At 40.4% G+C, this 16,760-nt stretch overlaps 1 protein-coding gene across 3 annotated transcripts in view; it reads right to left on the reverse strand.

The window, feature by feature from the left end:
• The window catches only part of LOC127657362 (disintegrin and metalloproteinase domain-containing protein 12-like), a 173,451-nt gene that overhangs the window by 20,576 nt on the left and 136,115 nt on the right, over nucleotides 1-16,760 (reverse strand). For 2 of the 3 annotated variants that reach the window (XM_052146111.1, XM_052146114.1), the window contains 7 exons: nucleotides 14,703-14,898; nucleotides 12,907-13,015; nucleotides 11,537-11,735; nucleotides 10,852-10,929; nucleotides 8,363-8,471; nucleotides 4,925-5,111; nucleotides 4,518-4,620 (listed from right to left, as the gene is read on the reverse strand). In XM_052146111.1, coding sequence (XP_052002071.1) covers nucleotides 4,518-4,620; nucleotides 4,925-5,111; nucleotides 8,363-8,471; nucleotides 10,852-10,929; nucleotides 11,537-11,735; nucleotides 12,907-13,015; nucleotides 14,703-14,898 — 981 coding nt within the window. The remainder of the gene's footprint in view (nucleotides 1-4,517; nucleotides 4,621-4,924; nucleotides 5,112-8,362; nucleotides 8,472-10,851; nucleotides 10,930-11,536; nucleotides 11,736-12,906; nucleotides 13,016-14,702; nucleotides 14,899-16,760) is intronic. The other variant, XM_052146113.1, reaches the window with a different exon arrangement.

The raw sequence follows: 16,760 nt of genomic DNA on the forward strand, positions 1-16,760 counted from the left end.
TGAATGCATCACATTAAAGGATTCATATCATGATTAATCAAATTTACCTTGATATTTTTACATAGAAGAGGTCATTCTACTATAAAAACTTACTGTACATTTCAGAATTCAAAATTTAAGCCCCAATGCAGTAAAAGCATTTATTGAAACCAAGCTGCAAAAAGGCCTCATTCTCTACATCCGCAACTTTCCTCTGACAATGCCTACTTTACATCATCGCTCCCTTGGCCCTGCCTACTGGCACTCCATTCATACACACAGATAGAGAACAGGACAAACAGGCGTAGTGTGGCCTAGCTGTTCCTGAACACCAAAGGAGATCCATTTGGACTATTTTGAATTATCTTTGTCATGTGTATCACGGCACTTTTAAAAGACATGGGGTCAATTTACAATCTCTTGCAGTTTTGAAAATATTTTTTTTTGGCTAATATCAGTGTGGATCGCTAGTGAATCAGTCAATATGATTTAAGCTTTGCAAATTAACTGTTATTGTAGGATGGGGCAGTTAAATACACTTTACGATTGCAAAACTGTAAGTTAACAGTTTCATTCATGAATATTTCAAATGTTATAACTGTTTGATACTTTATGGTGCTGAGTGTTAACAGTTGTGCTTGAGATTAACAATTCAAAATATCCGGATACAACGTGTTGGGTGTGCATTGTTTAAACACTGAAAATGTGTTTTATAATATGGTGGAGCTTGTTCATTCTCTTCCGACTGAGTTTCAAATATGGCTGAATTTGTGGGGCTGCATGACGTTAGCCAATAATAACAGTGGCCATTTATGTTGAAGCTTTAAGGAGGCACATATTCCAAAACTGAGCAATACAGACAGAGGGCCAGAGACAGGTTGGAAAATGCTAATATATTATCAAATTATGACTATTTTGGTGCAAAAAAAAAAAAAAAAAAAACTTAATCATATTAACACTAACATTTTAAATTCTTTTAAATTCCTGTACACTTTTCCAAATTTCTGTACACACTTTTTGCCTTTATTTTTACAAACTGATTGATGATTCAAAATTATTTTCTATGGTAATCAATAGACCTAAAGATCAAAGCTGTAGCACAGTTTGTCTTTCTCTATTTTCATTTCTTCATTTTTATTACTGTCTCTACTCAGATTGATATGGCCTATAGCCCTTGTTAAATGTGGTGGGCGAGAGAAGACAGGACTTTTATTGATGAGTTGATCTCTATTCTGTGATATTGCAAACTGTGATTGTTTAATTGATCTATACATTTTAACACTTCCTTTCCAGAAATCAATTTGTGCCTCTTGCTGTATTCAGTGCTACACGATCGATTACAGATCCAGATGCTCTTTTACAAAGGCATTCATACATTACAGCTGTCTGGTATGGGATAGACACACAAATGAAGTACACTCTACAAGAACATGTGTGCAACTCTAACAAATGGCTGGATGAGGCAATCAATCAATTCTTTTCCATTTTAACATACCTCAATGTGACTGTCCAATCAAAGCATACAAAAGCTTCCCTCCCCAACAGAGCAATCTCAATCCTTCTATTGTTACGCCACTCAATGTATCACACTGAATTAAAACAGAGACGCTTCTGAATGAAGGTCTGTGGCTTTAGATTGAAATCTCATTCATATTCTTTGAGGTAAAATACCGGAGAATAAATCAATTATGCACCTTTGTGTCATTCTGTCCAAACAGAAACGCTGGAGGATGAATTGGCTTGGACAGGCATAGTAATTCTGTGAGTGAGCTCATCTCATCTTGTCCTGGCAGTAATTGAGCACCGGATTTAAGGAATTTGAGATCTAATAAAAGATCTTATTGCTTGTTAATAAGGGTGTAAATATCCATATTCTCACAAAATCATGTGACATCATATAATCTGATCACAATTCGACTTGATTACGTTTCATGTGTTTTTGAGTGTGTGATGATTAGAGCAGTGTTTGTACACTGGTGGGCTGGTGGGTATATATATATATATATATATATATATATATATATATATATATATATATATACACTCACCTAAAGGATTATTAGGAACACCATACTAATACTGTGTTTGACCCCTTTCGCCTTCAGAACTGCCTTAATTCTACGTGGCATTGATTCAACAAGGTGCTGAAAGCATTCTTTAGAAATGTTGGCCCATATTGATAGGATAGCATCTTGCAGTTGATGGAGATTTGTGGGATGCACATCCAGGGCACGAAGCTCCCGTTCCACCACATCCCAAAGATGCTCTATTGGGTTGAGATCTGGTGACTGTGGGGGCCATTTTAGTACAGTGAACTCATTGTCATGTTCAAGAAACCAATTTGAAATGATTCGAGCTTTGTGACATGGTGCGTTATCCTGCTGGAAGTAGCCATCAGAGGATGGGTGGCCATAAAGGGATGGACATGGTCAGAAACAACACTCAACAAATGTTCCTGAAATTAGGAAATAAACTGGATAACAAATATAATGAGCTCACGTAAATAAATAGGCTCTTCAATTTTTAAAAAAGGGGAGATAAATATTCCAGTATCTTTTGTTGTTGACATCAACAACACAAATAATATGTGTTGACACATGCCCTTATACTTGAAAACCATGAACAAAATTATGCAAGATCTGACCCAGGATAAATTAAATACAGGTTACATTCTTTAATATGGTGGGTAGCCATTTGATGTCCATTCTAATGCTGAGTTTGCACTAAATGACTTTAGGCTTGATTTTCACTCACCCACATTTTTGTGGATATCGCTGACAAAAGCCTGAAATCATAGGTAAATCAGAGCTCGCTCCCTTGAGCGAAGATCGCAATGTATGAATTATCAAAGACGTGATTTGAGAGAAGCGCCGACGCATCACCAATGTCAGCGAGATATCTAGAATGTTAAATATCTGTACCTGTCTGCGACTCCAAATCGTGCAACGTGAAATATGTTTTGACTGAATAAAACTGCAGCGTTGACCTACAGCCAATGATAGAGCAAGAAACGGGGCACGGGAAGTTTCAGTGGGAGGAGTCCTGATGTACCTGCAACAGAACATCAACTATGACTGCGGTATCAAGAAAGTCTCATTGGACTGAAGAAATGGAGGAAAAATTTGTGGAACATTGGCAGGAGCATCAGCGCCTATTTGATGTTTCCTCTTAACTGTACCACAACCGGGCGGAGAAAGAGAAGAGTTGGAGAGAAATTGCCAATTCTCTTAGTCAGGTAAGCAAATAGGTAGATTTTTCAGTAGGAGCTACTTTTTCATATTGTAAACAAATAAAATATATGATTAAAAACATACACATCATATTCTGAAATGCATAACATATGATCATTCATTTGTTTTCGTATCTCGTATCACTTCTCACGTGTACACTGTTGTGAAACATAATTTAGAGTCCAGGCAGAGTCGTCGAGGATTCGTAAATAGTGAAATGTCTTGTAATGTGTTCACCCCTGTCACCGATTCCTTGTGTAATTTGAAAATGCTACGAATTCCATGACAAGACAGAAAGTTGAGTAATATGAACGGTACCAATCACATCTTTGAAAGTCGTGTAGTGTGTAGGAGGCATAAGGGAACGTTCATACTGAATGCATTGTTGAGGAAAAAACAAAACACAGGAAGATGCGCTTTTAAAAGTAGACGTCCTTATTCCCTGACACAGCGTCTAAAATGCACAGTGCTTCTGTGTGAGATGCTAAAAAAAACAACTGGATGTGGCACAGCAGTCAAAAACATCCATCAAGTTTACATAAAAAAATAAAAAAACAATGGAAAAAGAGCACAGACATACACAAAAATGCATCTGATGTGAATGGTCCTTTAAGGAATATTCCAAGTTCAATAGAAGTTAAGCTCAACCGACAGCTTTTGTGGTATAATGTTGATTATATTAATTCTTCTGATAAAACCCATGTATTATTTGAGCTGTAAATTTGAGGAAGGAAGTTTAAGAAGTTGTAAAACTGAATATAACTACACAGAAAAGGTAGAAAGCTTTTTTTTATACTAAAATCATGTTGACACATATTGTTTACATCTTGTGTTTATACTTTTCAAAGTATGTAAACTTTTACGGATTTGCCCCATTCGCTTCCATTGTAAGTGCCTCGCTGTAATCCAAATTGTGCCATTTGTTTTAGAGAAAAGGACAGTAAAATGTATCTAAATTAGTTTTTGTTGTAATCGACATTGTAACAAAAGCTTTTAATTGAGCTTAACCTAAGAATTGAGATTATATTATAAATACCTTTTCTGTGCTGATTAATAAGATTATTAATCTTATTGGACAGCACTTTGGTCAGCACTTGCTGTTTTAAATGGGCTTTAGAAATAAATTATTGATTGATTGATTGATTAATACCAGTTCTTCTCTCACCCATCACAGCCAACAAGTGCTATAGATCCTATCAATCATATAACAGAACGCAGTTGTCTTGAGATGCACTTTTAAAAGTTGAAATATTTTTTTTTACCTGACAAGGCATCTAAAAACTTTGGTCTATGTTTAGCCACACTTACCTTATCACATCTGGATTGTAGAGGTAAAGTGGGGGGCTTGCACTGAGGTGAGACCCTGAAGACAGACTGCGGGGGGCTGGGTGCTCTCTTTCGCCCAACTGATCTGTAAAATGATGAACGAGTTTTTAGTAGTTTTGGTTTACCTTAGTAATATTTAGGAAAAGCAATGATACTGCTACAAATTGACAAAATTGCAGGGATGTCCATTTTAATTGTGATCTCTTTGTGTTCCAAAAACTCAAACTTTTTCCACATCTAATGTAACAGTGAAGTTTGTGGTATCTTTTACTAAACAGCTGTATGTATCATACTAGTTTATAGAGACAGTTGAGGATCTTTGGTGCATGGAAACCAGCAGTCCAAAATTTTCAAATACATTTTGTGGTAAACTGTACCAGTGGCAATACCTGAGCTTTTGAATCGCACTCTTTTTATTGATGCAAAGCATCTGAACCAGCGCCTTCCTCTTCAGGCACAAAATCAGCCCCGCCAACAGCAAGCAAAGGAGGGTGACCAGCACGCCCACGGCCACAGCGCTGCTGTCAGCTGTTGTCACATAGGACAGCACGCACATTAAAACACACACTCGGACATCTGTTGTACAGCACAGAATGGCAGAGAGGGAGAACACAAGAAAATCAGATTGAGGTTAGTAAGAAAAGTCTTAGTCTGGATTGATTTACATCCCTCTGTGTCTACCTGCAATGCAGGTGGGGCAGGGAAGATATTTTTACACACTTTCTCAAAGTCTGGAGAATGACAACTGAGCACAATACTTCAGGTTTCCAACAGTAAATGAATGCTGTTTTCTGTCAGTGCTGTTTTGCTTTTCCACAGGAAAATCATTTAATGGCTTTTGTAAGTACATTGTACTTGCAGGCTATACTGCTCTACCTGCGGTGCAGTTGTCACAGAGGAGATGAAAGCGGTAAGAGCTCGTGCACGTCCTGAAGCAGTACGATCTGAAAATCTAAATGCATGAGGCCCAGAACATACTCCTCACAAGTACACGAACACCAGTGCTTCTGGCTAAAAAAGTTCGATTTCATGCATCATTGTGTTTCAGAATGTGCCAGAATTCAATTCAGAATGCAACACTCCAGAGGAGAATTTTATTGCTCAGAGCTTACTCTTTCAAAACTTATGAGACCTAATGGAGTTTATCTGTCACTCACTCAACATTCTGTCGATGAAGTGACACCAGGGATCACTCTTGGGAGCCCGAGACACCTCTGATCTTTGATAAAATGCCAATGGGAATTGGCGAGTGGTATTTGCATGGCACTCCCCCGAACATACGGTTATAAAGAAGCTGGCGTGCAAACTGCTCATTCATATTTTCTCTTCGGAGCCGAGCAGTCAATGTTCTGAATTCCCACGGCTTCCATTCACCTCTGCTGGATTCTGATGGCACATTACAGCAGCTTCTCCCCATTCTGCACTGGTGCACTGCAGAGATCGCCCCTGGGCGCTTCGGCAGAACAACTAAAAGTGTATATTCTAAAAGAGTATAAATCCTAAAATAGTATATTCTAAAAGAGCAGCACACATGGAAATGTCTTTTTGGGGGCAATTTGGGGACCTCAATGGGACCACCTCCACCGGGCATTCCCCCACGGACCTCCCATTCCCCAGCATGCGCGTTTGCCCCGATTGGGCTTCTGGATGAGTGCGCCAGCTCGTCTCAGGTGATGAGCTCTTAAGCGCAGCCTTACCCCTCTGGTACAGTCGCCCAGTCGCAGACTGACAACGAAATGACAGACATGCTTTCCTGGGCAGCAGCGAGCGTCGAATTGAGTGGAACCCTCCACTCTCCCCTGAACCCTCGCAGCTCGATGATTAGTTCCTTGGCCTGCGGCGCTGCTCACAGCCATGCCCTGCCCCAGTTCCTTTCTTCCCGGAAGTGTACGAGGAGCTGACAAGGTTGTGGGAGGCACCTTTAACTGCCCGGTCCTGATCTTTAGGCTCCCCCATCCTCACTACCCTCGATGGTGGGGTGGCCAAGGGGTACTCGGTGATGCTGCCTCTGCCCTGCATGCCATGGCTCTCCTGCAAGTCCACCAAGCCAAGGCGCTAAAAGAACTGCACAAGGGTAGTTCCACCCCGGGATTGATGCAGGAACTGCGCTCGGCGACCGACCTCATCCAATGGCTGCCAAAAGTCACGTTGCGGTCTCTCGGGCAGGTGATGTCCACATTGTTGGTCCAGGAACGCCACCTTTGGCTCAACCTGGTCAAGATGAGAGAGGTCGACAAGGCACAGTTCCTTGATGCCCCCATTTCCCAGGATGGCCTATTCGGCGACACATCGAGGACTTTGCCCAGAAGTTCTCGGCAGTGAAGCAGCGGACGGAGGCCATACAACAAATCCTGCCCCGGCGCGGCTCAAGATACTGCACCCCACCTGATTGTCACCAAGGGTGTCCTCCTTCAGTGACGTGGCCCTGCCACGGTGTCGAGTCCACCGCAGGAAGCAGACGACACCCGTCTCACGTGAAGAAGGCTTCAAAGCACCCCTGAGACGGGCGAACCAGGGACAAGGAGACCCGATGTGAACAGACCACTCCATCCCCTGGTGGAGGGCCGGGAGGAGAATCTTTTGTTTCATTTTAATTTAATTTGACCAGATGGTTTCGATGGACTGTGGGGACGATGTACTTCCTTCCCCCACCCTGACCAATCCCCTGGTGGGTTTCAGGAGCCAGGTAAGTGCTTCGATGTCCCTTGACTCAGCACAGCCACAGGGCTCAAGCCCCTTCAACGTGGGGCCTCAGGCTCCATCCCGCTGCGAGACCCACCTGCTGGTACATCTGACAAGATTGTACCTTTGGTCCCCCTCGCTCAGAGCTTGGACGCGTGGCTTGCTATTCAGTTCGTCAGGTGCCCGCCCAGGTTCAGCAGCATCCACTTCACCTCGAAGGGCGAGAACGCCGCTACCTTCCGCTCGGAAATCGCTACCCTCCTACAGAAGGATGCAATAGAGCCTGTCACTCTGGCCAAGATGAATAAGGGGTTTTACAGCGCCTCCTTCATTGTACCAAAGAAAGGTGGTGGGTTGCGGCCAATCTTGGATCTGCGAGTACTGAACCAGGCTTTATACAAACTCACGTTCAAGATGCTGAAGCAAAAATGCATTTTAGCATCCAGCATCAAGATTGGTTCGCGGCGGTAGACCTGAAGGACGCGTATTTCCATGTCTCGATTCACCTCAGCACAGACCTTTTGCTGCGGATTGTGTTCGAGGGTCCGGCGTACCAGTACAAAGTCCTCCCTTTCGGCCTGTCCCTGTCCCCGTCATGGGAAGTGGGCATTCGCGTCCTCAACTATCTCGATGACTTGCTAATTCTAGCTCACTCTCGGGATGTATTGTGTGCGCACAGGGACCTGGTGCTCATGCACCTCAGCCGGCTAGGGCTTTGGGTCAACTGGGAAAAGAGCAAGCTCCTCCCGGTTCTGAGCATCTCTTTTCTTGGCTTGGACTCAGTCTCGATGACAGCGTGCCTCATGAATGAGCACGCACTGTCTTCTTCTACTGTAATAGCAGAACATCAAAAGACAATCTTGTTGAGCAAGTTAGTTAAAGTAATTTATACTGTTAACATGTTCTTTTAACGGCACAGATATTTAAAGAGAAACCAATTGCCCCGTTTAGTCATGAGGTTCTTTACTGCCACATTAACACAATAATGTTAAGTATGTTTCTGGCCTTAGATTTGAAAGGAAGATGTAACCACTGCAGGAATATTGGATACAAGTATGAGACAGTAATTAGTATGCCATGCTGTGTTAGTATTGTAAAAACTGTTCTAGAAGGTAAGTCAAAAGTGCAGCTGTCTGTTATTGTACCAGCCAGTCTCATTGGTCCACTGTCCACACTGCCACCAAACCCCGCCCTATCACAGAATGGAGGTGCCCAGAGAGCTTCACAGTGGCAGTTCTTCTTGTTGTTGCATTCCTGCAAGCATAAAGCAATTGGGCATCAATGCCACATGCAGGTTAAATCATTCGATCAAATTCCTTGCCCGACATAATAAACATAACATTCTGCTGTTCAGAGCTTAAGAAACTCTGAGGGATATTGGTGTGAAATCTCTTCATATGCATTCAGTCCATGGAGTTTGTGGTCTCTTATTGTCTGTATTCATGTGCAACAGTTTTCCATTTCCAAAACTTCAAATTTCATCAGGGCACGTCAAGGCATAACTTGATTTATGCCGATTTATGTTAAAATCACAGGAAATGATATGAAATGTCTGTTGTCCTATATGAAAGATTCATCTATGTCTTTACCATCATAAAATATGACTGAACTTTTCAGTCACTCAATCTCTGCAACTTTCTTAGATACTGCTGATTTAAAAATCTGTTAAATTTTTTCAACATGCTAAAAAGAGAGCACCAAACCATCAAAAACACAAACTCTCTACCTCAAAGCATACTGATCCTTAGGTGCCTCAGCAAGGTAATGAGTCTCAGGGCTGAATAAGTGTGTATGTGTATCAGAGTTGGAGTATTGATCTTGTGGTCTTGGTCTTAAAACCTGTCAAGGTCACATAAAAATGGACTTGATCTGGATCTAGGCCTTAAGTGGCATAGTTTTGGTCTGGGCCTTAGGGAGTATAGTATTATTCTGGGTCTTTGGGTGTCTGGCATTGGTCTGGGACTGGGTCTAAGAGGGTCTGGTACTGTTCTGGGTCATATGGGGTATAGTATTATGCTGGGTCTCAAGGTATCTGGTATTAGTCTGGGTCATGGGGGTCTGGTATTGGTTAAAGGCTGGGGGGGTATAGTATTGGTCTGGGTTGTAGGGGGTTTGATACTGGTCTTGGTCTTATGGGGTCTGGTATTGGTCTTGGACTGGGTCTTAAGAGGGTCTGGAACTGGTCTGGGTCATAAGGGGTATAGTATGTGCCTGGATGTCTGGTAATAGACTAGACTTTGGGCATCTGGTACTGGTTTGGGTCTTAGGTGGACCGGTATTAGTCTGGGTTCTAGAGGGTCTGGGACTGGCCAGGGTCTTAGAGGGTCTGGACTAGTCAGGGTCTTAGGGGGTCTGGTATTGGTCTAGGTCTTAGGGGGTTTAGTAATGGTGTGGTTCTTAGAGGGTATGGTGTTAGTCTGGGTTCTAGGGGGTTTAGTATTGGTTTGGGTCTTAGGGGCTCTGATACTGATGTAGTTCTTAGAGGGTATGGGTCTTAGGGGGTCTAGTATAGGTCTGAGTTGGGGTCTTAGAGGCCAGGTATTGGTTCTTACATGGGTCTTAGGTCTTGTATTGGTCTAGGTCTGAGATGATCTTGTCTTGACTCCCACTCTAGATTAACTATAGAGACATATTAATGTTACATGGATATTTATTACACATAAGTTGCTATTTCACACTGGTGCTTATTAAAATGGCTTAGAAAAAAAATGAAAAGCCAGGCAGTCCACGATACCAGGATCCTGACAATGTTATGTAGATATTAATTATCATTGATCAATATATCCTGCAGCACAGTTTCAATAAGGAAATAAACTTTGGCCAAAAGCTTTTGAATCATGTAATTGCACAGCCTAAAGACAGAAAAAAAGAATGCATAAAAAAGCATTTATCATCAACACTTCAGCAGACACAAGATCCCAATTGAGGAAGCCTAACAAGAGAAAATAAATAAAACATTACACACATGTGCCCTCCAGGGCTGACAGAGGCTCCGAATGCAAAAGACAGCATGGGGGTGTTCTTGGCCATAACTGTTAGCGATCACATTTCAGCACTCCACTGGCAAAAATGAACGTGCATTTGAGCCAAAAGATGATAAATAGCACTTTGATGGAACACAAATAAATTAAATATGACTGCTATAACCTTATTGGGGCAACAGAGCTGGATTGTAAAGTACTCAAGCAGCAGTCAGAAGTCACCTAGCATGCTCAATAGTGTGGTAGCTAAGGTGAACAGGGTTTTGACTGATTAAGTATGCAAATTATGTATGACTGACATAGGGTTGCACTGTGATCTATTTTAGTATGCAATGCTCCTCTCCTCTGTGCCTTTAACTGCGATTTCAGTCAGGGCACTAATCTAGTTTGGATTAAGTTAGGAGGGCCTAGTTAGCTAAGTGCTGTTAGGGGCACATGCTGTTCTCTTGGCAGGCAGCTATACTGTAATGAAATGGATGCTTCTGTAGAGGGTGGGAGTTTCAGTAGAGGGCAATCATTTGTGCTGACATACTATCAGCATTCCCAGCCCGAATCTAATGTCTACTGTAATAACTAACATCTGAGAATTGAAATCATGAAATGCCTTAGATCTGTGGAAAAGACCAAAATTAACACAGGGAAAGGAATCTTACCCCTCTTCCACTACACTTCGCAGAGCATTTGTGCACTCCAAACAGACTGACATTCTGACACTGCCTGTTCAAACATATCTGTAATGATGAGAGAGGGAGAAAAGAGATAGAAACAGAGAGAAAACAGTGAATTTTAAAGATACTAATCTATACAGTGGCCCCAGAAAGTATTTGGACACTTAAGCAACACTTAAAAATGTAATGCCATTGCATTACATAACAAAATATCAAACCAAGCAGCAATACAAAAAATAAATAAGAAAAAGACAGACAGAAAAAGAACACATTCCAAACAAAACATATAGCAAAAAAGTTAATTAGGTTTTAAATGATAAACCAATATATACAGTATGCTGTAAAAATTAGCACAAAAAGTGTTTTGAGATTTCCTGTTTGTAAAACTTAGTGGAACATGTCGATACTTACTAACATTACCTTGTACTCGTAACAAAAAACTACAGTACTACCGTAGTATCAAATGCAATGACATTCATATATTTTTAAGAACCTAAATACTTTTTTTTTTGGGCCACTGATATAGATATACTAAAAACATCAAGACAGTAAAAGACCTTGAAAAGGTAACAATTGGAAAGAAAAAGATTATTGCCCTTGACTATATAATTTCATGATCAAACAAATAATCTCTGTAGCAGATGCACTATGCAGTAGATTATTCTCATACCATGCCCTCAGCACACTTAGTGCCTGCCAACACCAGTCCTGGATCGGGCATATCGTCACCGAGGTACACATGTGTTCCACGACAAAGAATACGCCCACCCTCTTGGAGAGGTATATTAGTCTCTATGGAAACAGCATTGGTTCCGATCACTGGCCTGTTGGCACCCCCTTGGCACTGAATTTTTCCACACTTAGCATCCCTGTATCAATCACACACAAAAACATGAGTGAGGCAGAGCAAGTAAAAACAGTGCTAAACATTTCCACACTGAAAATAAACGGGATAATGTGATTAAATAACAGAAGCTCAGCCTGATCTGTGAGGAAAACAGAGAAGATCTTGTTGTCAGGAGGAAATCTCCCCTTTCACACCCTTTCACTCTTGTGTGAATAGCAGGGAGTGTAATTCATTTTGACAAGAGATTTCACACAAAACCATGGGGCTGCCCATGTTACTGAACAATAACGTCACTGGTCCACAGAAATTAATAAAATTACATTCTTTGCAAGATGTTTGATGGGGCATCCCATAATAATTTGACAGCAAGTGACATGAATGAATCAAGACAACCGTAACCAATAATATTCTTTAATTCACATTTTCATAACTACAACATTTTATAGTATCGAGAATGTGTCATACGTGTCCTTAAAATGCTGTTGTTAGTTCACAATTCCAATTTATCGTGTTTTAGAATGCTTTTATACTGACATGACAAAAACTGCACATTTTTATTGCCAAAGTATTGTAAATTAATAATGAAAATGATTAAACAAGTAGTTTTAGCAAACAGAACTGAAATATAGTGGAAAAAAGCATTACTATCTATTAAATGAATATATATTACAAAAGGTAAAATACAAAAAAAAACCAGAACAGACAAAACAAAAAGCAGAACCGACAAAACAAACAAAACTTTAATTAATCTTAAATTAAGAGTGGTGTGTACATTCTGCACTATTAGCCAAACCAAACATTAAATAATGACTGCTTTCAAACAGTTTTCCCAAATGCTCCCCCATCTGCCTTTGGCCAGGCCAGTCAAACAGAGAGTCCCGACCCAAACTGAGCCAACTTTGTATCGGGCTGTTCGGAATTCTCAATCCACACATTTCACATTTCAGGGAAATCAATCTACAAATGTCTTACTTATAGTTGTCTCTGCATATATCAGTAAGCTGGAATAGGAGAACATATTATAACATGGAATAAATTACACACTAGACCATTAGATAAAAAGTGCAGAGAAAATTAGAAATAACAAAATCAGCTAATTTAATAAACAAATTGTTCTCTCTGGCTTGTACTGTATTAAAAATGTGAGATTGCTGAAGTGGAAGTGTAGTAACATGTCCTGACTGTCACTGTACCTTGCTTCACATTTAGCGAAGGAGCCTTTGGAGTCTTTTCCACAATTTCCATAGGGATCACCTGCAGAGTTTACCCTTTCAAAACAGATCCCAGGGGCAGGTTTCGCTCCTAGACAGATGGAGAGTGAAAATAAGAGCGAGACAGCATATGCCCACTGTCAGAGATGGAAATATGACACTGTTACAATCTCTCCATCTTGTTTGAGTTTGTCTATAAACTGAAAACAGATGAAAGGATAACATATGTCAAACTGTGGATCGAATCTTTTTGCAAGAGAGAATGATCAGACATATGGAATATATAACAGCAATCAGTGTGAGCTTTCATAGTACCCCTTGAGCTCACAGTATGAATGTATGCAGACTTGAAAAGGAAGCCCAGTCTTGACAGTTGCTCCTGAACATATATAATTACAGTGTCAAAAAACTATGATAAAAGAAGCATATCATATAGTACCATACAATCAATTTGTTCTCAACCAAATAAGCCTAGATCCCAAACAGGAACATCGCTGCCATCCATAGATTAAAGAAATAGATCCCCCAACGTAACAAATATTTGCAGAATACCAATACCTTACAACATGTATTGGATTAGAGAGCTGTAGTGGATGGGAGAGATTATCAGTAAATAATTAATTTCTGTCTGTACCTTATATAGCACACAAGTTGTATGAACTACTTTTATGGTGCTTTTATAGTTGTACATCCGTGATCACAATGAACTAGTGCTGTCAGTCGAAAACGATTAATTGCAGATTTTGAAAGTGCTGAAATTTGACACTAAATATACTTCTTTTCCTATCAAAATGCATTTATTTCCTTCTAAGGAAAGAAAACAAAACAATATGTAAAACTATAATGATATCCTTTTCTGTAGCTGAAAAGTTGATCAATACATTTGTATTTTCACGCATGTAACACACTTCTTGCTGGGGTTTTAAAGTCTACCTTAAATAAACTGCAGTATGTCCAAAACTCGGCAGCCAGGACTTGGACTAAAACAGGTGAACATATTACCCCAGTCTTGAAGTCTTCCACAGTATAAAGATAGAAATGTACTATAATAGCACCAATTCAAGTAACATTAAAGGTTTTACAAAGTCGAAGTGGAAGTTTGAGTAATGGAAAGAACTAATGACCACATTGGTTGCATATTCATTGCAACGGGCATTACATTTCTTAAACACTTATCCTCCACAATATTAATCAGCCGGCAGACTGTGACTGTCGATTGTTACAGCAATCGAATCAGGACGCCAGTATCAAGCACCACTTTGAACTCAACATGAAAAGCACCTGCAGACAAAAACATCTCATTCTGCATTTTGGTGATGGTTAAGACTTGTCGAGCTTCTGTGGTAATTAAAATGTGCCTTACTTTGGCTGAAAAAAACTTAATTTCTATCTTAAGTTCCATCTAGGCTTGTTTTGTATAACAAATAGTATTAATAGTTCCATCACTTTATCACTGACACTAAATCATTGCTGTGTGTGTTTGTGGTGTGTGCATCAGTGTAATGTCTCCGGGCAGACACATCACAAGAATATTACATACATTAATTGTGATTAAGATAAAATAATGCGTTAATATTTTTTAATTAACTGCATGCATTAACGTCTTTTTTTTTTTTATAGCTCTCCTTTGAACTATGTGAAGATGCTTAAAAAATCTCCTTTTGTATTCCAATAACATAGATAAGCATAGCATAGATTTTTTTGAATAATTTGAGTAAATAATGATGATCATTTTTATTTTGGGTAAACTATTCCTTTAATCTAACTTTGGTACTAACCTGGTCCCCATAGGGTGATGCATTGCTGCTCGTGTGTCTGGCAGATGCCATTGTAGCAGTAACCATCCATATTGTGGCACGCATGCCCATCGTGCAAGTACACATTGGCAGGGCAGTGGGGATTGGTACCGGTACAGAACTCGGGCAAGTCACATGAGTTACTGGCCTCTCTACAAGGGGTCCCTGCTGGTTTTAACTGCACACACACAGAAAATAACAAGGTCTCAGACAACAATCAAGAGTGAGACAACTTTTAGTGCAAAGTGACACTTGGGGGTGATTTCTGTCAAAATAAATCAAAGAGAAAGATATGCTTAAAGGATTAGTTCACCCAAAAATGAAACTTATCACATAATTGACCCTAAAGCCATCCTAGGTGTATATGGCTTTCTTCATTCAGCCAAACAAAAATGTCCTGGCTCTTCCGAGCTTTAGAACGAGATTGAATGGTACCTTAGATTTTGAAGCCCAAAAAAGCACATCCGTCCATCATAGAAGTAATCCAAATGGCCCCAGGGGGTTAATAAAGGCCTTCTGAAGCGAAAGCGATGCGTTTTTGTAAGAAAAATATCCATAACTATAACTTACTAAACTATAATCACTGGCTTCTGGTAACGGCGGCCACGCGTTCACAAGAGAGTCGAGTTCTGGCGTGCAAGAGTGTGATATGTCCCTACATAAGCACTGCTGTGATTCGGCCGCAGGCCATGTGCCTTAGGTAATCACAGAAGTGCTGATTTAGGGCCATATAGCACGATTGCGAGTGTGATATTGCTTATATACAACAGTTCAATGACCAGTCATATGGTCATAAAATGCATTTGTGCATGGAACTACTTTATTACGCGGCGGATCAGAATCTGCCGTTGCTGGTTCAAACCAAATGATGCGTCCAAGCATTCATTAGTAATTCAAAAATATCACTTCAGAAATAGTATAATGACTTGTGCTGTTTCTAACAAGGTATTGGATAAACAAGGAGGGATGGATGGATGTGTGTGTGTATATGTGTGTGTGTGTGAGAGAGAAAGAGAGAGAGAGTAGAGAGAGAGAGAGAGAGAGAGAGAGAGAGAGAGAGAGAGAGAGAGAGAGAGAGAGAGAGACGGAGCGTGTGGGATCACCTGTTGCCTCACCCAAGCAGAGATATTGTCAACATTCTGAATATCAGCATTCTCAGTGGAAAAATGTGGTCCAAGTGGGGGTATTTCTCCCTGTTTCGCTGTAGCCGGTGCGCAAGGGTCATTCACTAAAGAAACCGCAATGTCTTCCATTTTAAACAGTGTGTCCACTCCAATTGGGAAAGTCTGATAAGAGGTAAGCGCTTTCAGTTTGTGTAATTAATCAGTCTGTTGTGTCTCTCAGCTGTGATGAGCCGTAATGCTGAAGTTGTTAATTTAAAGCCATTTAAAGCTATTTCCTAGCTGTAATAGTAGTAATACATGCGATCATGAAGAGCTGTTAAATGTAAATGTCTGAAGCGGCTTCACTTCACTTCACATCACCGAACTGGCTCGTATTGAACATTAAAATTATCTTTTGCCACCACCAGCTGGCTATCATATGTAATGTACATGACATGTAAAAAAAAAGACAAACTATAGCTCTTAACAGATCTGCACTGCTCTTACTCTTTAGTTTAGAATGGCATGAACACAAGCGGAGTGATACACACAGTGAAGTGTCTGAATGCTGATGGTGTCAGACCATCAGTGCTCATGGAACGTCTCTCATCCAATCAGATTCAAGGACTGGAACTGTTGTATATACTGTATAAAAACTGTATAAGTGTCTCTTACATGTATTTTTTATTTTATTTTTTGACATACATATGTTAGCCATCAGGTGGTGGCAAAAGATAATTTTTTGGTGAAATATGAGCAGTTGGTGATGTGAAGTGAATCCGTCAGTCATTGCTTACAAACAACAGCGCTCCGTGATCGCTCGTATTACTACTACATGACTACAGCTAGAAAATAGCTTTAAACGGCTTTAAACAAACAACTTCAGCATTACGGCTCATCACAGCTGAGAGACACAACAGACTGATTAATTACACAA

Source organism: Xyrauchen texanus, chromosome 16 (genome assembly GCF_025860055.1).
Source record: "Xyrauchen texanus isolate HMW12.3.18 chromosome 16, RBS_HiC_50CHRs, whole genome shotgun sequence".
NCBI lineage: Eukaryota > Metazoa > Chordata > Actinopteri > Cypriniformes > Catostomidae > Xyrauchen > Xyrauchen texanus.